The following is a 22,734-nucleotide window of genomic DNA, read 5'->3' as shown; positions in this document are numbered from 1 at the left end:
CTCTTGGGATCTTAGAGAGGTTTGAATCCTCTTTTGGGTCTTCAAATGGCAAGTTTTCAGGATGCTTGAAAGCTAGTAATTAGTTTTTGCCATTAAAAGTAATGTCATTAATTACTTTTGCACCAGTCTAGTATTTTTTAGTCACTTCTTAGGTTGAATGAGCCTCACCTAGCACTTTTTTAGCAAGAGGCATCACAGTACCAACAGAATTAAGAGGCTGTTTGATGGGTAAGGTTGGAGCTGTGAGGACCTCTGGTTAATCTTTTATTCCCATCAGTTGAACCCATGTCTTTGCAGAATGTCGAAATGCTGAGCAGCATGGATTCTGCATCGGTTCGCATTATCAAACCCTTTCCTGCACCCCAGACTCCAGGCCGCCTGCAGCCTGCCCCTGTGATCCCTTCGGCACCAGCAGCTCCGAAACTGGACCACCAGAGAATGGACACCATCCAGGAAGACCCTAGCACAGACTCACATATGGACGAGGATGGGTTTGAGAAGGACCCCTTCCCAAATAGCAGCACAGCCGCCAAGTCATTTGAGGATCTCACGGACCATCCGGTCACCAGAAGTGAAAAGGCTGCCTCCTTTAAACTGCAGCGTCAGAATCGTGTTGACAGCAAAGAAACAGAGTGCTAGTTTAGTTGTGAGCTCTTTATAGATTTGACCTACAATCACAGCTTATATTTTGTGAAGATTGGGAAGTAAGGAAGTGACTTAACAGCAGATGCTGGTCATGTGTTTGAACTTCCTGCAGGTAAACAGTGCTTGTGTGGTTTGGCCCTTCTCCTTTTGAAAAGGTGAAGGTGAATCTAGCTTATTTTGGAGGCTTTCAGGTTTTAGTTTTTTAAATATCTTTTGACCTGTGGTACAAAAGCAGAAAATACAGCTGGATTGGGTTATGAATATTTATGTTTTTGTAAATTAATCTTTTATATTGATAACAGCACTGACTAGGGAAATGATCAGTTTTTTTATACACTGTAATGAACCGCTGAATATGAGGCATTTATTTGTGAAGACAACTGGAACACAAGAGGGTTTGCCTTTAACTAAAAACAAAGGAGATAAATCTAGTTCTACATTGTCTCTAAATTATGGGTCTATTTCTAGTTACTACCCAGAGTTTTTAAGTAGCAGGGAAAATATACATCTAAATTTAGAAATCATTTGGGTTAATATGGCTCTTCATAATTCTAAGACTAATGCTCTCTAGAAATCTAACCACCTACCTTACAGTGAGGGCTATACATGGTAGCCAGTTGAATTTATGGAATCTACCAACTGTTTAGGGCACTGATTTGCTGGGCAATTTTTCTGTGTAAGTATCTTCATGTATCCCTGTTACTGATAGGGATACATGCTCTTAGAAAATTCACTGTTGGCGGGGCGCGGTGGCTCATGCCTGTAATCCCAGCACTTTGGGAGGCCGAGGTTGCGCCACTGCACTCTAGCCTGGGCTACAGAGAGAGACTCTGCCTCAAAAAAAAAAAAAAAAAAAAAAAAAAAAATTCACTATTTACAAAACCTAGAATATTTAAAATACAAAGATTGCCTGTTTTCAAACACTAGTGAATAAGAGGGTGAAATATCTTAACAACAACAGGTTGTTTTGAATAGGCTGAGGTGTGATGAGACAGAATACTACCTGCCCTTAGGGTTGGGGGCTGTCTCCACAAGCAGATATTTGAATTACTCTTACTTTATTGCTGCAGGATTCTGGATGGGCTGCATTTACTGTGTGAAGGATTGAAAATCATTAACCTGAATTCTGATTTCTATAAATTGCCATTAAAAGCTTTTTCTCCCTAAGAACTGGAATGTGCTCACCAGCTAAAACATTTTAACTTGTAAACTTTGAGGGCAATTAACCAAGCCTGTGACTAATCATATCTCCTCCCATCCCCCATTTCCAAGGACATTTGTTACTCAGATACTTGTTATACTAATACTTGAACTTGTACCTTATGGTATTTGCTATCTTTTAACTAGTCATGATATTCTTATACTTTACACTTTTAGAATTTGATACAAGGTGAGTGGGGTGTGTGGGTGTATGTATGAGTGAAACTTCTCAAAAGAATGTAAGAAAACCATTTTTATAAAATTGTGACTTTAAAAAAAAAAGTCTTTACTTCATTTATAGAATTAACAAGCTGCTCAGGGTGTATTTTGTAGCTATAGCACTGATACCTGCATTAACAAATACTGTCAAAACACAATGGACCTAAGTACAAAACTTCCCTGAAAAATCCTAATACTTTTATTATCAGTGGCAAAGGTTTAAGCCTGAGGAAAAAAGGGTACCTCTATGTATTGGCAACTTTGAGTTCTGTAGATTAACAAGCAGACTTGGGTCTCCTGTGATTGGCTAATGGTCTCCATCTCCCAGCAGACTTAATTCAGGTTTTGCTTCTGCTACATCCCGCCAGTAAGGAAGCAACAAAGGCAGAGAAGAGACCTTTTTCTCTATCAAAGGCCAGAGATGCGAGAACAAAAATTCATTCCCCTTTGGAGACAAATGTAGTCCATCTGATAAATAAGACGAGAAGTCCTAGAAGGGAGAGAAATTGGTTAAAGGTAGGTAACTGGCCAGGTGTGGTAGCTCACCCCTGTCATTCCAACACTTGGGGCCAAGGATACTGGAGGACAGGAGTTTGAGACCCTGTGTCTATAAAAAATTTAAAAAATACAAAATTCAGCTGGTTGTGGTGGCAAACACCTGTATTCTCACCTACTTCGGAGGCTAAGATGGGAGGATCACTTAAGCCTAGGAGTTCGAAGCAACAGTGAGCTGTCATCGCACCACTGAGCTCCAGCCTGGGTGACAGAGTGACTGTCTCCCCCCTCCCCCACCCCCCCAAAAAAAAGCGGGGGAGGGAGGGTAGAACTTTTCTAAATGCCAGCGTGTACCATTCTCTCATTTGTGGCCCTGCGACAAAGATCACCAGCCCCTTTCATTGTAGGCATCTGACCAGAGTCGTCTTGGACTACAGTAGCACTGATGTGCTATTTACATAGGTGTTTGAACACACAGAGAACCCTTAACTAGTGCTGTAGTGCTATCTCCATATTATAGAATTAAGTTTCATGAAAGTCACTCACCATTAAGTGAGCTGGGACCTCATTCCAGGTCTTCTGAGTCGTATGACATGATTCTCAGGTTATTTCAAAGAACCTTAACAGGTAAATATGGCCTAGTAACGTAATCAGCAAAAAATGAAAAATTTGGTATTAGGAGTGTTCAGGGGCCCCATGAGTCAATATTGTTTTTGACTCTAGGCAGGTTTTGAGGTGGAAAGAACTTGTACCATCTAACGTGGAATAGTAATTGCTGGGACACGGGAGTCCAGTCTCCCTCCCGCTCCCCTGAACTCAAGAGTATATATGTATTTTTGGAGACAGGGTCTTGCTTTGCTGCTCAGGCTGGAGTGCAGTGATGTGATCATGGCTCACTGCAGCCTCAACCTCCTGGGCTCAAGTGATCTTTCCAGCCTTAGGTCCCTGAGTAGCTGGGACTACAGGCACGTGCCAGCATACCTGGCTAATTTTTGTGGTTTTTGTAGAGATGGGTGTCTCATTTTGTTGTCTAGGCTGGTTTTGAACTCCTAGGCTCAAGGAATCCTCCCACCTCGGCCTCACAAAGTATTGGAATTACAGGCATGAGCGGCTATACCAGGCCCTGAACTCAAGAATTTTATCCATACAGCCATTTCTTTCTTGGGGAAGAATCTTACTAGCCAAGAGCTCTGTTAGAATCTGGGTGGCCAACTAGCTTACGTGACTTTTCTCTTTTTTGAGCTGGAGTCTCACTCTTGTTGCCCAGGCTAGAGAGCAATGGTACAGTCTCGGCCTACTTCAACCTCCGCCTCCCGGGTTCAGGTAATTCTCCTGCCTCAGCCTCCCAAGTAGCTGGAATTACAGGTGCCTGCCACCACGCCTGGCTAATTTTTGTATTTTTAAGTAGAGATAGGGTTTCACCATGTTCGCCAGGCTGGTCTCAAACTCCTGACCTCAGGTGATCCACCCGCCTCGGCCTCCCAAAGTGTTGGGATTACAGGCATGAGCCACCGTTCCCGGCCCTATGTGACTTTTAATAGACCAGAAATGTAGATGCTATCATACAATACTAGCACTTCTTCCTCGGCCTTGGTTTTCTCATCTAGACAGCTGGAGATGAGATGATCTCTAAGGATGACCCTCCCAGTTTTTTTTAGATTGAAAAAGACATGTGAGCAAAACTAGCCCCGTAGTTTGTGTTTCCTTTCCTCGAGTAGCATAACTTTTCTACATAATCTAAGGTGGAATCTTAGACAACAGAACTCTGGATGTTGACCCCTTTGGCACTCAAGCTGCCAAGGCCCCTCCTGATCTGGGAATTCTGGAAGGTTCCAGTGCACTCAGGGTTTCAGAGGAAGACTAGAAGCCTAGGGTCCAGATTTACTTAGGTTCTCAGAGCCTCCAAAGGTGACTAGTGACTCAGCATCCACGTGGTGGTATGACTTTCCCACTGGTGACTATTTTCCCTATTGCAGATGTGTAATAAATGTGTAGGTCATTGGAAGGATTGGTATGGATTAATATTTAGGGGAGAGGGAAAAGTTGGCACTTGGGTTAGTGATTCTTGGTTCTTTTCTATGTTGCTTTGTCCAAGTAGCCTAAACCTAACAGCTAGGAATAGAGGAAACCGGTGGGGCTGTGAGTCTTCCTGTTTGTCCAAAGAGCTTTCCGCACACTGGATCCTTCCTTCCCCTGAGTACTTCAAATATCATCAGTCCCATCAAAGCTTTCTCTCTGGATCCCAGCACAGCAATGACATGGCCTTTCATGTGCCCTGCTGAACAAGCTCTTTACAAAAGAGTAGTGCAAAGTCACAGAAAAATTTAAAAAGACCAGTGCCTGTCTACCCCTCTTCACCAGTATCTGTGTGGAACCTGAATGTAGCCGTACCTTTCCTCACCCGAACCTCTGGCCACCACTGACCTGTTCTGTCACTGCAGTCTTGCCTTTTTTTGTAGGGGGGGGGGTGGGGTGAGACAGAGTCTCCCTCTGTCCTCCAGACTAGAGTGCAGTGATGTGACCTCTGCCTCCCGGGTTCAAGCGATTCTCATGCCCCAGCCTCCCGAGTAGCTGGGATTCTAGGCGCCCTCCACCATGCCCAGCTAATTTTTGTATTTTTAGTAGAGACAGGGTTTTGCCATGTTGGCTAGGCTGGTCTCAAACTCCTAAACTCAGGTGATCCGCCTGCCTCGGCCTCCCAAAGTGATGGGATTACAGGTGTAAGCCACCGCGCCCGGCCCAAGTCTTGCCTTTTTGAGATACCAAACAGATGGACTTATGTAGTATGTAACCTTCAGAGACCAGCTTCCTTCCCTCAAACACCTCTGAGAGTCACCCACATTGCTGTGCATGTCAGTCCGTTCTCTTTATTGCCGAGTAGTATCCCATTCCACGGACACACCAGTTTCCCTATTCATCCACAGAAGGACACTGGGGTGCTTCCAGCAGGCAGGAATAATGCTGCTGTCAACAGTCACACCCAGGTTCTGTGTGAACCTAGTTTTCATTTCTCTGGGGCAGATAACTCAGGAGTGGACTGCCAGGTCCTCCCTAAGTCTATGTGTGACTGCATAAGAAACCAGCTGTCTCCTGAGTGGGTGCACCATTCTATGGGACCTGCTTTTTACCTTTTATATTTGTGCTTTCAGGCTTTAAAACAAAGTAACCTAATTAGAACTACGTATCTCCCACCGTTTTATTAGCCAATACTGTATTTAAATTCATTGTTTTACCTATTAACAAGTTTTAGCTTTCTGCCATTCTCTATATGAAAGAAGAACTTGGCCTCGATGTTCATAAATATGAACCATGTTTTGCTCATTTACACCACTGTGTACTAACTCCTAGCCAAGGAGCCTGGCTGAATAAGCTGCTGGGCTTGTGACCGTCCTGAAACCTCCATTCCTCCCCTCCCCCAAGCCTTTTTGTTTTCATTGGCTTAAAGGGATGACTGTCTTAGCTAAGCAGAGCCTTTCTAGGGAAAGCTGCTGCACACACACCTGGTTTACTTCTGTGTGATCCTATTTAGCCCAAGAGGACTGAGCAAGCCACCATACCTGGCTGTCCTGCATCAGGGTCCACAGGTCAAGTACGTCAGTCCCACAGTCTTGGGCCACTTGTAAACACGCATTGGCATATTCACCAACAACAGAGTTCAGGCGATTTAGTTTGCAACCTATTGAAGAGAAGAAATTGAGGTGGCAGTTGATAAACCCAAGTGCTGGCCCTTGTGTAAGTTCTACTGCACTCATCTAGACAGTTTCGAAATGCCATTAAATATTGACCCCACTTGGGCCAGCCCCAGGGTTTAGGGTATATGTTGATGAGCCTTGCAGGTTATTGGTGTGCTGCTCTACCCAGCAGAGGACAAGGTACAGTTGGAAGGAGCCGCCTTTAGTGGTAACCAGAGCCTTCGGAAGCGCCAGGGAGGATGATGTTCGAGAGGACACCTTGAACAGAGGCAGAGAGGCAGAAAAGGCCCAGGAGGGCTGGGCTGCTTGGAGAGTGCTGGCTGCAGGAGCTGGGCTGGGGGCGGGTAAGGTCTGCACTGGTAAGAAATGCCAGGCCATGGAAGCTGAATGCTATGCTGACACCGCTGGCTTGTTACATGAAACAGCTGCACCGCAGCACAGCAAAATCATTTGTAGGCCTCAGACAAAGAGATCTACATTTTGATGCCTACAATTTTTACTAAATAGCTGTGTGCCTGAACAGCTTGCTTGACCGTCCTGAAGCCTTCTGCATCCTTATGACGACAGTGCCTACCTAGTTGCAGGAATATTGACAGGATTAAGAGACTAAACTCCAGCAAAGCAACTAGCACAGAGCTACTGAGTGTATCTAACAAGCGCAGGCTGCCTCATCCTCCCAGGGAGCCGCACCAGGGAAGGCTGGAGTGCAGTATCTGGGGATTGTGCTAGGTTGGTTTGGAGGGTGGGGCTGGGGCTAGGGGAGAAGGCTCAGGAGGCTGCAAACAGGACAGTGAGGGCTGGCAGGAGGTGGACTACAGAATGGTATTAAAGAGAAAGCATGAGGTTATGGGCAACTAGAGGCGGGCCACAGGAAGACCTATGCTGGCCCAGGCTCTACGTCACAGAGATCTATTTGCCGGCTTTCATACTTGGGATCAATTGTTTATAAAATTCACCTAGATTATAACTAGCTACCCCATCCCTACAAAAAAAATTAAAAAATTAGCTAAGCATGGTGGCACATGCCTGTGGTTCTAGCTACTTGGGAGGCTGAGGCAAGATGATCACCTGAGCCTAGAGGTCGAGGCTGCAGTGAGCTTGGAGCAAGCCACTGCACTATAGCCTGGGTGACAGAGCAAGAACAGTCTCAAAAAATAACCAGCTGAATCTCTAGTGGACCAGTTATCGAGACCCCTCCTCTACCTGCTTTGCCCATCGCTGACCTTTTAAAAAGTCTGCATTGGGCTACATTCAAGGCTAGAAAGGGGAAATGAAATTAAACATTCAGAACTTCATATATACTATTTTCCTGGGAAACAGTAGACAAAAAGAAGTATGAACAACTTCTGTGGACCGTGTTATATAACATTTTTCCCTTCTGTTAAAGCCAAGACGACACTGCCCCCCAATCGGTTATGGCTGCAGGCCCAGAAGCAAGCTGGGGGTCTGCAGTTGTCTCCAGTGGAGCTCTGTGGGCCTTAAACGCCTCCCCTGCAGAACACTCTGGTATTTCACAACAATAGGGCCCGTCTGCCCCGATGTGATGCCCAGAGCCTACTGTCACCATGTCCCACCGGCTGGGGTTTCTCCCCAAGTTTGTCTGTGCCTCCAGTGTGTGGCACCCCTTGACATACGCTGTTTGTGACTTGAGAATGCACTGGATCCTCCTCTACGGATGACAGGCCCTTTTGAGAGCAAGCGACATAGCTACAACCCAACTGAACTGTAAACTCGTGTAACAGTAAGGACTTAGCTCTGAAGTCACACTTCCTGGATTTGACTCCGGGTTCTGTTTACTGGCTGTGTGATCTTGGGCAGGTTCTGTCTCAGCCTCTCCAAGACTCAATTTCTCCACTGGTAAAGTAGGGACAGTAACAGTCTTCCATAAAGCTGTGGGATGCGTGCTATAGTGTGTATAAGAAACATCTGGAAATGGGCCCAGAAATCTACCTAAAAATAATAGTTAACTTTGAGTCAGACCATACTTTGAGAAATAGCTGTTCTGTGTTACAAAACCAATAATTTGGCCGGGCACGGTGGCTCAAGCCTGTAATCCCAGCACTTTGGGAGGCCGAGGCGGGCGGATCACGAGGTCAGGAGATCGAGACCATCCTGGCTAACATGGTGAAACCCCGTCTCTACTAAAAATACAAAAAACTAGCCGGGCGTGGTGGCGGGCGCCTGTAGTCCCAGCTACTCGGAGGCTGAGGCAGGAGAATGGCCTGAACCTGGGAGGCGGAGCTTGCAGTGAGCCGAGATCGCGCCACTGCACTCCAGCCTGGGTGACACAGCGCGAGACTCCGTCTCAAAAAAAAAAAAAAAAACAAAACCAATAATTTGTCCTAGAATGTTGAGTTCTGGGTAGCTTAGAAAACTTCCAGGCCAGGCGTGGTGGCTCAAGCCTGTAATCCCAGAACTTTGGGAGGCTGAGGCAGGCAGATAACCTGAGGAGTTCGAGACCAGTCTGGCCAACATGGTGAAATCCGTCTCTACTAAAAATGCAAAAATTAGCCAGGTGTGGTGGTGCACACCTGTAATCCCAGCTACTCAGGAGGCTGAGGCAGAATTTGCTTGAGCCCAGGAGGCTAAGGTTGCAGTGAGACGAGATCATGCCATTGCACTCCAGCCTGGCTGACAGAGCAAGACTCTGTCTCCAAAAAAAAACAAGAGATCTTCCATAATGCACATTTTCAACATTAACATTCAGCTGACCCTTGAACAACACAGGTTTGAACCGTGAAGGTCCACTTATGTGCAGAGGTTTTTCAATCAAAGGTGGATGGGAAACACAGCACTTGAGGGATGTGAGACCCAAGTATATGGAGAGCTGGCGACTCCTATCCGATCATTCCTATCCCAGCTTCACGTGTGCCAGGAAAAGCCCCAGGTGTGGACTTGCAAGTCAAGGCACATCAGCCCCCAGGCCCAGCCCCCAGAGCACCACAGCTCTGCACAGTTGTCAGTGGCCTTCATGTGCACCTTGGAGCCTGGCAAATGTAAAGGTCAGCAGATGCCAGGCTCCCGGTTCCCTCCTGACCATCCAAAGCCAGAATCCCTTTTCTATGTCAAAAAAGGTCTCAGGTATGACATATTGGAAGCTATACTTTTATTAATTTTGGATGATTGAAAACAGACTGAAATGGACATACTGAGCCCATAAGAAACAGAAGCCCCAGGCAGGAAACCACTGTTTTATCAGAGTTCTTCCCTCAGCATTGCTATCCAGATTTGCTGAGACTGGCTGTGGTTTGTTTACCTTGTATGATGCACTCTTTTTCCCAGGCTGTTTCACAAAGTGGGGTCGGCGTGATGAGAATGACTCGATTCTCAGGGATGTCCACAGACTTCAGGTACTGCACCATGCTCTTTAAATTCGCAGCATACTCCTCCAGGGGAATGTGCTGCTTGGGATTCTCATCTGCTCAAGAGAAACAGGAGTACTCAACCATGCATATTGATTATAAGTGACCATTCAGGTGAACACACTTCTGCAAATGCCTGTTATTCATGATGTCACTGGGGGATTGTTTAACACCAAGGACACAGAAGGTTTTCTCCTTAATGAATTAAAATGTATAGTTCTTCATAAAACAAGACTTCAAAGGCTCTAACTAGGGGCACTGTAAGTACTCTTGTCTTTTCATCACTAGTATCCAGATGGTTATTAATTACGTTGAATTTGTAAAGAAATTAAAGATCCCAGCCTGTTGAGTGAGACGGCCTAGGTTCAAATCCTGGCTTTGTCACTCCTCGCCACAGAACCACGGACACTTAGCCTTTCTGTACCTCATTGGTAAAATGGAAGATGGTAATAGGGTCTCCCCTCCTAGGACTGAAAATCAAAATAGCTAAGAGTTTACAGCACTGAGAGCAGGTGCCTTCACAAAGCAAGCACTCAGTCTAAACAAATGGCACCTATGACTACTACTACTATTACTGCAAAGGAGTATTTTCTAGACAGGCTCTCACTGAAGTATTATAAGGGTCATTGTATACCATTTGCTAACCACATGTAAGTACAGTATCAAGAAAAAAAAAAGTCACCAATGATCCTACCACCCAGAAAACCACTGTTGGCATTTGGATGTATATCTTTCCAGTCTTTTCATGAAGATATGTACACTTTTACAAAAATGAGTTTGCACTGAAGATTATATTCACACTGAAGACTTTATATTTTGCTTTTCTCTATAGATTGTTTTAGAGACAGGTTCTCGCTCTGTCACCCAGGCTGGAGTGTAGTGTGATCACAGCTCACTGTAACCTGGAACTCCTGGGCCCAAGCAACCCTCCCCTCCCAGCTCAGCTTCCTAAGCTGGGACTAGCCGGGACGAGCATGCATCACCACACTTGGCAAACTTTGTTGCTGTTGAGACAGAGTCTCACTCTGTTGCCCAGGCTGGTCTCAAACTCCTGGCCTGGCCTCCCACTGTTGGGATTACAGGCATGAGCCACCATGCCTGGCTCACATAACATATTATGAGCTTTTCTGTGTCCCTAAATAGTCCTCAAAAAAATGGTATTTAGTTGTAGGGTGACCACACGATGTTCGTTTCCTTACTGTACAGCTTCTAATCTGCTGTTATAAATAGCAATACATGGCCAGGTGCGGTGGCTCACGTCTGAAATCCTAGCACTTTGGGAGGCCGAGGCAGGTGGATCACCTGAGGTCAGGAGTTCGAGACCAGCCTGGCCAACATGGCAAAACCCTGTCTCTACTAAAAATACAAAAATTAGCCAGGCGTGCTGGCAAGCACCTGTAATCCCAGCTACTCGGGAGGCTGAAGCAGGAGAATCATTTGAACCTGGGAGGTGGAGGTTACAGTGAGCCGAGATCTTATCACTTCATTCCAGCCTAGGCAAAAGAGCGAAACTTTCTCAAAAAAAAAAAAAAAAAAAAAAAAAAAAAAAAAAGGCAATACACAGAAATCTCTGCACATACATCTGGCTGCGTATCTGAATATTTCCTGAGGCTGAATTTCTACACGTCGGCAGTCCCTTGGCGCATACCGCCTCACAGCTTTCCAGAGGATTACAAGCTATTCTTTCACCAGGAACGTAAGAGTTCCAATCTTATTTCATGCCTGTCAGCTATATGTATTACTGCTTCATGTTGCTTTACTCCTATGAGTCAAAAATCAAAATACCTTGTTTTAATTGACATTTTTTAAGTTTTCACACATTTTCAAATATGTATTTGCTGTTAAATTTCTCCTTTTATCTGTTCCTGTCCTTTGCCTATACTTTCTATTGGAGTTAGTATTTTTCTTATTGATTTCTACACTAAAGACATTACTCTCGTCTGCCACATTTTTTGGATATTTTCCTTAACACACATCATTTTCTTTTTCAGTTTTTTCCTAGCCTAAGCTATTTTAAGTTTATTTTGTAAACCTGTTTTTCCTCTGTGGCTTCTTCCACTGCTCTTATACTTAGGACATGTTTTTCCTTTTCCTAAATTTGATAAGAACGCATCTTTTTAAAAAATTCTGTTTTGAATTTTCTTACGGTTTTTGGTACAAGATAGAAAGTGAAGATTAATTTCTTCCCAAATAGAATGGTTACCGTGCAGGGTCTCCCGATGCCTGTAATCTAGATAATCTTTCTCGCAGGCAGCAAGAATTCCTCTTACTGCAGCTGTGTTCCTTCATGTCCAGCCTCAACGCAGATGCCTCCCAGCGTGCCTGTGAACAGCAGACCACACCACTTCTGTGGCACAAGTAGGGGCACAAACGAAATTTCTGGAAGATGACTGCCTCACTTCCCAAAACAAAGGCTGGTTTTTGTTTATAGAATGCAGAAGGCTTTTTTCAAGAGTAGAAAGGGAAGAAAGGCCTCTTACACAGCTAGCTTTCCTCTAGTCACAGCAGCAATTCTTCAGCAATCAGAGACCATCTCCTTTTCCAAACCCACACTCAACCGCTGCCCAGGATTCAAGCCTAACTGAGGTCAGGGTGGCTGCTCCCGAGACACCCTCCCTAAGACACTCCACCAGCCGCATCAGTTCTGCTGCCACATGCATCAACTAAAGAGAAAAACATTACAAACCTAGCATAGCACTAACAGACTAGAAAATATTTAAGTGTTTGCAAGATTAGGACTGCCAGCAACCGAGGCATGTAGAAACCAGGGCGAGAATAAAATCCACCAGTGTTAAAGCCAGGAATACATATAAACTCAAGGAACTCATAAGCTTGGCAAAACTATCTATTGGGAGAAAGTAAACAGTTGAAAAAAGTGTATTAAATGTAAGTTTGCTGTAACATAAAAATGATTAAAAGTGAGCTAGAAGAACATAAAAAATGCTTTTACCTTTTAATGCACTGTCATTGGCCCCAAAGAAAATTGTAACTGCTACTGGGATGTCCAAGCTATTTCCTTTCCTGATTAATCTTGGAAGGATAATTTTGGCCCATCTGGTATTGTAACCTGAGAATCCACGATTCAGAACATCACATTTTCTGAAACGAAAAATTTTAAAAGATGAATTGTGGGCAAGAAGTGTTTATGGTCCCAGTAACCAGCCTTTAGTGAGGGTGTGCTCTCTGGGATTCTGAGCCCGTCACATGTCTCTAAGCCACCCCCAGGTTTCACTTTGATAGGAGCAAGAACATAGTTGAAGCATGCTAATCTTAAGCCTTTCAAAGATATACGTAAATACGCCATACTCCTCCATGAGAGGAGTAATTTTATATAAAGGGGCTGTGATGAAGTCTACAGCCTATTTGACTTCAAGCATGGTATAGTGGGGTGCTTTTAAAATGGAGTTCACAAAAGATAATCTCAGCAAGTATCTCAGGTAAAGTCACTAATATCCTGGAACTTAGTTTAGTTTATATTTAAATAGTCTATAGAATATTTGAGATTTCTGGTTTTGATTAGTTTTAGTATTCATTGTGTTTCAACTTAAACCGGTTCATTAGTAGGCTTTTTGTTTCCTTCTTAAAAATAGTTGGATTCACGGTACTGTAGGTGTAATGGGGGGGAGGGAAAAGCCAGGTTGTCTGGATTTATTCTTGGCTCCACCTGTGACTAGGCGTGACCCTGGGCGTGCTGTGAGCCTTCCTCACGTGTCAAGTGAGAACAGTTAAGGAACAGGCAGTAGGTTTAAAACCCCTCAGAGAATACCAGTCACAAGAGGGACCCTTGTTTTCTTAGTCTTGGTAAAATGATATGATTTGGGATTTGCTTCAGAATAATCCAGAATAATCCATAGGAGGAGGGATGGATGGGCTCATTTCACTCTTTGCTTCTGTAGATATTTAAAGTTGTCCATAAAGTTTTCTTAAAATGACTCCTGGGGTTCAGTTTACGATTAGTAAATCAATATGGTTCATCTTGGTGTCTTCACATTCCCATATGTGCATAACCAAGCCGCGAAGCCGGAGCACTCGTGGAGAGCTGCAGGCCGCCGCGCTAGGCAGTGGGCTCCAAAGCAGCACAAGGGGACACTTTTTATGACACTACTCAAAGTTCTCAGGCGACATTTATAAACTGGAGAACAGTAACCAAAACTCAGCCTGCCTTCAAAGTGAGATTGCTTTTGTCTGTAATGATACAATGGTGACAAGCCATTTCAGAGTGAAATCACGATACGTTACAATGAAGTGCTGGGCTGGGTGTGGGGGCAAATGCCTGTAGGTCCCAGCTACTCAGGAGGCTGAGGTGATGGTGGCTTTAGCCCCAGAGGTGGAGGCTGCAGTGAGGCCTGATCACAATGCTGCACTCCGGCCTGCGGGAGAGGTGTCGAGCGTCTGAGCCCAAGCTAAGCCATCATAACCCCGTGACCTGCACGTATACATCCAGGTGGCCTGGAGCAACCGATAAACCACAGAAGGAATGAAACAGCTAGTTCCTGCCTTAACTGATGACATTCCACCATTGTGATTTGTTCCTGCCCCACCCTTATCAATCGACCTTGTGACATTCCTCCCCTGGACAGTGAGTCTCAGGAGCTCCCCACAGAGCACCTCGTGACCCCCTCCCCTAACAATAACCACCTTTAACTGTCATTTTCCACTACCTCCCCAAATCCTACAAAACTGCCCCAGCCCATCTCCCTTTGCTCTTTTCAGACTCAGCCCACTTGCACCCAAGTGAATCAACAGCCTTGTTGCTCACACAAAGCCTGTTTGGTGGTCTCTTCACATGGACGCATGTAACAAGAGTGAAACCCTGTCACAAACAAAAACCATCAAAACCCAAAATAAAGTGCGGCAGAATTGTGACAAGGTGAGTCTCAGTCATGGCAGCACTTCAAAAAATAAAAAAAGGCAAAGTAGCTTCCTACCAGTGTGGCGTGGCAGTCAAACCGCAAGCTCTGCGATCACAGCAGCTGGACTTAGATCTGTCTGCCGTTGACCAGCAAAGAGGCACTGGCCATTTACTTGATTTGTCGGAATCTGCCCAGCCATCAGAGCTCAACCCTAAAATATCTAATTGGTCAGACTGAGTGAAGACTAAATTTTTTCAGTTCCTTCTCCTATATATGATTAGGGAAGGCAAGCAAAATTAACAAAGGAGAAATGTTCTGTTCAGAACTATCCATCCGTAAGATGGATCCCTAAGACATTTTCCATCTGCAAGTACTCAAGTATCGGAAACCACTCTCACCTGACCAGCTTGTCAGCCAGCGATGCTCCCCATCCACCCTGCTGGAAGGAAAACTGGAGGAAGAAAAGCCCATTATTACTAATGACTGTAACGGGGCATCTCAGCAAGGGCAGCTCTGATTGGCAACTTGTGTTTTCTCCGCACTCCCTTCTTGGCTTTGATTGCCTCACTGTGAGGCATTTTGGGGATTACAGGTAAGTACACCTGGCAGCACTTTAGCAGAGGGGTATTTTTCTCCATCAAAAGCTAAACAGCCTGTAATCCCAGCACTTTGGGAGGCCGAGGCGGGCGGATCACATGAGGTCTGGAGTTCGAGAGCAGCCTGTTCCACATGGCGAAACGCCGTCTCTACTAAGAATACAAAAATTAGCCCGGTGTGGTGGTGCACGTCTATAATCCCAGCTACGCGGGAAGCTGAGGCAGGAGAAACGCCTGAATCCGGGAGGCAGAGGTTGCAGTGAGCCGAGATCGCGCTACTGCGCTCCAGCCTGGGCGATAGAGCGCGACTCTGTCTCAAAAAAACCCGGGGGGAGGGGGAGGGGGGAAGCCAAACAGAAATCTAAGTTCAGGAAATAAAGTCAAAGGTCAGTGAGGAAACTGAAGGCCATGCCGCCTCACTGCTGCGCAGGTTACCGGGCTGAGGATGAACACTTTTTCATACACATTCCCATGGAATTCGGGAAGCCCCGACTGCCCCATATGCCTAAAACTAATGTTACCAGTTACGGGCGTACACAGAAAACCCGGTGAAGCAAGTCCTAAGAGGAGGACACACGCAGGAATGGCCTTTCTACTCCCTCCCCGAAGTAAGAACCTGCATTTAGAAGACCGTTCCCTTCACGGGAGGTGAGAGGATCTTGGATGAAGGGATGGTCCTTTTCTACCTAATTCGTGAAGGCATTTTACTTCCAAGGTGAACCCCTAACGGCCCCACCTGTGCCCGCAGGGAGTGCGGCGAGCGGGTTCACGGCGCCTCCGCCCGGAGCCGACCGCGGGGCCTCCGGGGACACAGCGCGCGGTCGCCCTGAGTCGCTCACCGGGACCCGGAGGGGAAAGGCCGCTGCCCGGGAGGGCGCTGGGGGGACGACCGCGCATCTCGACCCGGTGGGAGGCGGCGAGGGGCGGGCAGCGCGGCCGGGTCCCCTCGCGTCTGTGCCGGGAGCCCTCAGGCGGCCACCAGGGGACCCGTCGCTCCTCCGGGGTCGCCACGGAAGTGGCCAGGCCTCCGGCCCAGCCGTCTCAGGGGCCGAAAAGGACGGCGGGGAGCCTCGGCAGCGACCCCGCAGGGAGGCCGGGGCGGAAGGCCGAGCCTCGGGGCGGCGGTACCTGGGTGATGGAGTCCCCGAAGAGCAACAAGCGAGGCCAGAGCAGGGCGCTCCCGCAGCCCGCGGCCTCGCACAGCGCCATGGAGCCGCCGGTCGGGGCGGGGCGGAGCGGAGCCGCCAGCCGGGAAAGGCGCCTGCGCAGTGGCCGTCCGTGGGTTCCAGGGGCAGGGCTCGTCCGGCACCCAAGCGGCCACTTTGGTGAGGCACAAAGGTCGTTGCCTCTCGGACACCGGAGTCCGTTTGCAAGAAGCTCGGCCTCCGCGCTTGTTCACTCACAGCAAGGCTGCCCCCAGGGAATCCGAAACCCGCGTCCCGCCGCGTGGTTCCCAGAAGAAAAGCGGTTCTGGGCCGCCCGAAGCGCACCCCGCGCTCCGCGAGTGCAGGTGCGTTCGGCAAAGGGCAGGAGTGTGTCCGCAGGACGCGCGGCGGGAACCACAGCTGGCCCTCGGTGGGGCGGAGGGCTGCTCCAGGCCCCCCTGGAAGAGGTCGTGGGGTGCGGGCGCGGCCTCCTGCGCCGGGCGTCACTCTGGAGGGCCTGTAACACCCAAGAGGGCGCAGGCACTGCGGAAACCCTGGCAGTACCTCGTGGTTCTGCGAATGATAAGGGAAAGCAGCTGCACGTTCAGTGCGCGCGCAGCCGCTTTTCTTTTTCCAGCCGTTGGGTGGATGCGCGGATACAGAACCCCGCGGACACACAGCACTGAGTTACTTCCAAGGGATTCGTCTGTTAAAACGTGGTTGTAATGCAACGTTCTTACCTCAACTGTGCAGTGAAGTTCGGCGGCCGAGCTAAAAACGGGTGGGAAGGATGCCTTGAAATCACAGAGCTGTAGATGAATAACAGAAGGGCCAGGGGAGCCGGCGCAGAGACCGACCCCGCTCCCTGGGTCGGGGCGATGGGTATAGAGCACGACGCTCTTTAGGTTACTCATCCCAAGCTCGCTTGGATCACCTGGGGGAGCTTTATAAATAAGATCCAACCAAAGGCCCTCACTCCAGCCGACTAACTCACCTGGTGAGCAGGACTTGGGTACAGGTGCACTTGTAATGCACCCCACGTGATCCCCACGGGTAGCCCAGATGGAGAGGCCCTGCTAGAGGAAGCAAAGGTGCCTGGACTTCATCTTTATCACAAGGACTTCATTAAGGCCTTCAAGCAGCTGAGGCCCGAGGCCAAGTCTGTTCCAGGAATCAGCTGTAGGGGAGGAGATGGAGGGGGTTGCAGGAATTCCGAGGGGAGAGAAGACTTGGGCTCGAACAGCAGCAGTGGAGATGAAGACAGAGATTCAAGTGCTACTTAGAATCCTTATTATGAACTCAAATTGGTTACCCCATGGGAGAGGGTAACCAGCAGCGGTTGCAGTGGGCAGATCTTGATGGTTTCGATGGGAACTGCACATATATGCCTGGAAGAAGAATCCATAAATTCTAAAATAATGGGCAGTTGATTTAGTAGTTAGTTCTAGAATAATGGACAAATCAGTTGGCAATTTAGCAGTATTCAGGCTGTTGGAATAAAGGCCATTTGACATGCAAAGTAAACAGGCTCCCCCAGAGAAACGAATGCATTTTATTTTAGGTAACAGAAGTACAGTCCAGTATTTTTCAAAAGTTCATATACAGGAACAGTCTCAGTGGACTGGCGTCAGGGCCTCGTACAGTCTCTGTGCAGCCAGCTCCACCATTTCCCGGAGGGATTCATCATCTTCGCCTCCCTCTTCACATTCTACAGTCTGAAAGTGAGGCACAAACAAGACTTTGTTAGCGTTAAGTCTATAATCGTTATATGGAAGTTAAATGAATACTCTTAAAAAACCATCATCTCATAAAAATTAGCCAGGTGTGGTGGCGTGTACCTGTGGTCCCAGATACTCAAGAGGCTGAGGTGGGAGGATCACTGAGCCGGGGAGGTTGAGGCTGCAGTGAGCTGTGATTGCACCACTGCACTCCAGCCTGGGCGGCACAGCGAGACCGGGTCTCAAAATAAAAAACAGAACAGCCATCTCTGTGGGCGGAGGTCACAGTGGGACTGATTACCATGAAACAGAAGGGCCGCCCTACACACTTGTGGGCGTGTGGTGCTTCCTGACGGCACGATGGTCTGAATTAGTGATGATTTGATGCAGGGGGAAAGACTGGGGAAAAGTCTAGTAAACTACATTTACATCAGAGCCCACATTTTGATCCAGTAAATGATACTCCAGGGAAGTCCATCTACGCCACACAAATTACTTGGCAAGGAATGGATGTAGCTATCTACTCAACATTTGGTATTGAATTTGACTGGAAATCACTAATAATCTTCTAGTTACTTCGTTTTTGTTGTTGTTGTTTTGAGACAGTCTTGCTCTGTTGCCCAGGCTGGAGTGCAGTGATGTGATCTCAGCTCACTGCAACCTCACTGTCTCTCCGGTTAAAATGATTCCCGGGTTCTCCTGCCTCAGCCTCCCAAGTAGGTGGGATTACAGGTGCACCACCACGCCTGGCTAATTTTTGTATTTTTAGTAGAGATGGGGCTTCACCATGTTGGCTACGCTGGTCTCAAACTCTTGACCTCAGATGATCCACCCACCTTGGCCTCTCAAAGTGTTGGGATTACAGGCATGAGCCACCACGCCTGGCCTCTAGTTCTTTTTTTTTTTTTGGAGATGGAGTCTCGCTCTATCATCCAGGCTGGAGTGCAGTAACATGATCTCGGCTCACTGCAACCTCTGCCTCCCAGGTTTAAGCAATTCTCCTGCCTCAGCCTCCCGAGCAGCTGGGACTACAGGCACCTGCCGCCATGCCTGGCTAATTTTTTTGTATTTTTTTTTAGTAGAGACGGGGTTTAACTGTGTTGCCTGGGCTGCTTTTGGATTCCTGAGCTCAGGCAATCCGCCCGCCTCAGCCTCCCAAAGTGCTAGGATTACAGGTGTGAGTCACGGCACCCGGCTTTTTTTTTTGAGACAGAGTCTTGCACTGTCACTCAGGCTGGAGTGCAGTGGTGCGATCTCGGCTCACTGCATGCTCCGCCTCCCGGGTTCACACCATTCTCCTGCCTCAGCCTCCCGCGTAGCTGGGATTATAGGCGCCCGCCACCGCGCCTAGCTAAATTTTTGTATTTTTAGTAGAGACAGGGTTTCACTATGTTGGCCAGGCTTGTCTCGAGCTCCTGACCTTGTGATCTACGTGCCTCGGCCTCCCAAAGTACTGGGATTATAGGCGTGAGCCACCGTGCCTGGCCTCTAGTTACTTCTTAAAGCTCAACTACAAAACACTATATGCTGTTTAAAGAAGGTTTTTATCATACCATAAACATTTCCCATTAAAAACTTAGGAAAGAGGAAAAGACCACCTATGACCTAATGATAACTACGGTTACCATTTCAGTGTAGTAACACATATATATAATTATATATATATAACATGTATTAAAAACAAAAAAAGGATAATTTCTTATATGTACTAACTTGTAACTTTTTTTTTTTCACTCAACAATGTATAGTGGACAACTCTGCACATGAATAAACCTGCCTCATCTTTTGCTGGTACAAATGTATGGGGCACACGTGCAGTTTTGTTACATGTAGAGAGAGCTCAATGGTCTGATCAGGGCTTTCTGGGTACCCATCACCTGGACAGCAAACCCTGTACCCATCACCCGCCCCGACACCCTTCTGAGTTTCCATGGTGTGTCACTCCACTCTCTATGGCCATGTGTGTACATTTTTTTAGTATACTTCTCAGTGAGAAGATGGGATACCTGACTTTCTGTGCCTGGCTTATTTCACTAAAGATCTCCAGTTCCATCCATATTGCTGCAAGGGACATAATTCCATTCTTTTTGATGGCTGAATAGTATTCCATTGTGTACATATACCACATTTTCCTTTTCCATTCTTCTGCTTATGGACACTTAGGTTGAGGCCATATATTTGCTATTATGAATTGTGCTGCAATTAACATATGAATGCAGGTATCTTTTTTTTTTTTTTTTTGGAGACAGAGTCTCACTCTGTCACCCAGGCTGAAGTGTAATGGTGTGATCTCTCAGCTCATTGCAACCTCTGCCTCCCAGGTTCAAGGGATTCTCCTGCCTCAGCCTCCTAAGTAGCTGGGAATACAGGCACCTGCCATCATGCCTGGCTAATTTTTTTTTTTTTTAAGAGATGGGGTTTCTCCATGTTGGTCAGGCTGGTCTCGAACTCCTAACCTCAGGTGATCCACCCACCTCAGCCTCCCAAAGTGCTGGGATTACAGGTATAAGCCACCGCACCTGGCCTCTCAAACCTTATTGTTTGGAAAATCCACTTGGATCTTGCTGGTGCAAACAGAAGAGCAGCTAGAGAGTCAACAAGATGCCAAACTAGAGAAGGTCTGAGGTGAAGTGAGCTGTGCTATGGAAAAGGACAGCAATGGAGTGGCATACATGGGAATCTTGTACTATGCAGTGACCCGGAAAAACACGGAAAACTTCAAACATAATAATATAGAAAGAACAACGTGAAAAAAATGTTGCAAACACTGGAAGCAAATGCCAATATGCAAAAGTAGACTGTTGAGTGGGAGCACAGATTATTTATGCCTTCACTTTACTTCCCAAGTGTTATGAAACGTAGGAAAGAGCAGCTACATACCCGTGTCTCCAAGTTAAGGTTGGCAGTTTTCCCGTCCACTGTGACACTAAGAATAGAGTCGTCCTTTACACTTATACAGTCTTCTCCAAATATGTCCCTTAAAATAAGCAGAAATGCAGGATTAGTGAAAAAGCCCAGCTTTACATATTTGAGGAAAAAAGTAAAACTGAAGATAGGTCCTAGTTCTAAAGTAGAACACTGTATTTACTTTTTTTTTTTTTTTGAGATAGAGTCTTGCTCTGTTGCCCAGGCTTGAGTGCAGTGGCTAGAGTCCAGCTCACTGCAACCTCTACCTCCCAGATTCAAACATAATAATATAGAAAGAACAACGTGAAAAAAATGTTGGAAACACTGGAAGCAAATGCCAATTTGCTTGCAAAAGTAGACTGTTGGGTGGGAGCACAGATTATTTATGCCTTCACTTCACTTGATTCTCCTGCCTCAGCCTCCTGAGTAGCTGGGATTACAGGTGTGCACCACTGCAGTTGGCTAATTTTTGTATTTTTAGTAGAGTCAGGGTTTCACCATGTTGGCCAGGCTGGTCTTGAACTCCTAGCCTCAAGTGATCCACCTGCCTCAGCCTCCCAAAGTGTTGGGATTACAGGCATGAGCCACCATGCCCAGCCTGTATTTATTCTTCAGACAAGCTTCTTATTTGCCTTGATACAGCTTATTAAGTTTATCAAACAGGGAAAATACACAGCTATTATTCAAGAATGATCTATTTAGCAGGCATCATGCTAGGTGGTTTATATACATTATCTTAACCTAGAATAATTTTGGTAAGGATCCTCTTTTACATGTGAAGAAAACAAGACACAGAAGTTAAGTGATTTGCTCAAAGCCTCAGAACTAGTCAACAGCTGAGCTGGCATTCAAATCCAGGTATCCAGGTTTAAACGGCTCCCAAGCCCACTCGCTGTCCACTCCTACTTTAATTAAACTCAGTACTTACTGTGCATCTTCTATGCGGCAGGTGCTGTGCTAGGAGCTGGGGATACAGAAGGCACTAAGACATTGCCTCTGTCATCGAGAGAAACAGTTTTGATCATTAATTTCAACATCGTCCCCACTGGTACAGAGGTGTTGGGAAATAGCAGTCCACCAGCAGGCTGAGTGCAGGTAAGAAAGGCAGGCAGTGACTCTACAACCCACGGACCATGGTCAGCCTAGGACAGTTAAGCACTGACAACACCGTAGTAAGCTGGGGAAGCGGGGAGTGGGAATCAACTGCTTGCATCTTCAGGCAATTACTGTTCATCATATGTGTGAATAAAGTTAGCTGGGACCCTAGCCCAAAGGAAAAGATTATATTTTATTTATTTATTTTGAGACTGAGTCTTGCTTGTTGCCCCGGCTGGAGTGTATGTCACGAACTTGGCCCACTGCAACCTCTGCCTCCTGGTTTAAGCAATTCTCCTCCCTCAGCCTCCTGAGTAGTTGGGATTACAAGCACCTGCCAGCACACCTGGCTCATTTTTGTATTTTTAGTAGCGGTACTTTAGATGGGGTTTTGCCATGTTGGCCAGGCTGGTCTCAAACTCCTGATCTCAAGTGATCCACCTGCCTTGGCCTCCCTAAGTGCTGGGATTGCAGGTGTGGGCCACCGCACCCAGCCAAAAAGATTATATTTTAAATACAGAAATGTATTCAAAAGGATAGGAAAAAAAGGTTTTATTTCCATGTGATCCACTGTTAGCTGTCTAAAGAAACCAGTACATTTACTCCTATCTAATCCTAAGTATTTAAACAACTGGGGAAACAGCTGCATTTTTAAGGGTACGATTGGCTTTGAAGTTTCAGGACATGGGAACCTCCCATTCCTGGGTCGAATGGAGGCTGTCTCACACTCCTGTTCCTCAGAGTTGAATAGTTCTGGTGTATTTGTGAGAGGTGAGGGAGAGGAAGGGGAGGCGGGAGGAGTGGTGT

At 46.7% G+C, this 22,734-nt stretch overlaps 3 protein-coding genes across 11 annotated transcripts in view; 1 reads left to right on the top strand and 2 right to left on the bottom strand.

Moving 5' to 3' along the window:
* The window catches only part of ADAM17 (ADAM metallopeptidase domain 17), a 70,290-nt gene extending 68,068 nt beyond the window's left edge, over positions 1 to 2,222 (top strand). For both annotated transcript variants that reach the window (XM_025354167.1, XM_025354166.1), the window contains one exon: positions 298 to 2,222. In XM_025354167.1, coding sequence (XP_025209952.1) covers positions 298 to 639 — 342 coding nt within the window. In that variant the 3' untranslated portion in view covers positions 640 to 2,222. The remainder of the gene's footprint in view (positions 1 to 297) is intronic.
* On the bottom strand, positions 2,090 to 17,019 carry IAH1 (isoamyl acetate hydrolyzing esterase 1 (putative)). 4 transcript variants are annotated; one of them, XM_025354172.1, is made up of 6 exons: positions 16,948 to 17,019; positions 14,865 to 14,917; positions 12,564 to 12,712; positions 9,508 to 9,669; positions 6,117 to 6,235; positions 2,090 to 2,554 (listed from the first exon to the last, which is right to left on the bottom strand). In XM_025354172.1, the coding sequence occupies exons 4-6, from the start codon at positions 9,611 to 9,613 to the stop codon at positions 2,372 to 2,374; spliced, it is 408 nt and encodes a 135-aa protein (XP_025209957.1). In that variant the 5' UTR covers positions 9,614 to 9,669; positions 12,564 to 12,712; positions 14,865 to 14,917; positions 16,948 to 17,019; the 3' UTR covers positions 2,090 to 2,371. The 4 variants fall into 4 exon arrangements, with proteins under 4 accessions (XP_025209957.1, XP_025209956.1, XP_025209954.1 ...); XM_025354171.1 differs by lacking the exon at positions 16,948 to 17,019 and adding an exon at positions 16,191 to 16,403 and having other exon boundaries at positions 12,564 to 12,680; XM_025354169.1 differs by lacking the exon at positions 16,948 to 17,019 and adding an exon at positions 16,191 to 16,331.
* Positions 17,020 to 17,736: 717 nt separating this feature from the next.
* The window catches only part of CPSF3 (cleavage and polyadenylation specific factor 3), a 51,006-nt gene continuing 46,008 nt past the window's right edge, over positions 17,737 to 22,734 (bottom strand). For all 5 annotated transcript variants that reach the window (XM_025354935.1, XM_025354937.1, XM_025354938.1 and 2 more), the window contains 2 exons: positions 20,806 to 20,902; positions 17,737 to 17,922 (listed from right to left, as the gene is read on the bottom strand). In XM_025354935.1, coding sequence (XP_025210720.1) covers positions 17,821 to 17,922; positions 20,806 to 20,902 — 199 coding nt within the window. In that variant the 3' untranslated portion in view covers positions 17,737 to 17,820. The remainder of the gene's footprint in view (positions 17,923 to 20,805; positions 20,903 to 22,734) is intronic.

The sequence above is a fragment of the Theropithecus gelada genome, chromosome 13, assembly GCF_003255815.1.
Source record: "Theropithecus gelada isolate Dixy chromosome 13, Tgel_1.0, whole genome shotgun sequence".
NCBI lineage: Eukaryota > Metazoa > Chordata > Mammalia > Primates > Cercopithecidae > Theropithecus > Theropithecus gelada.
Note: the sequence above shows the minus strand (reverse complement) of the source record. Positions and strands in the feature narration are given on the sequence as shown.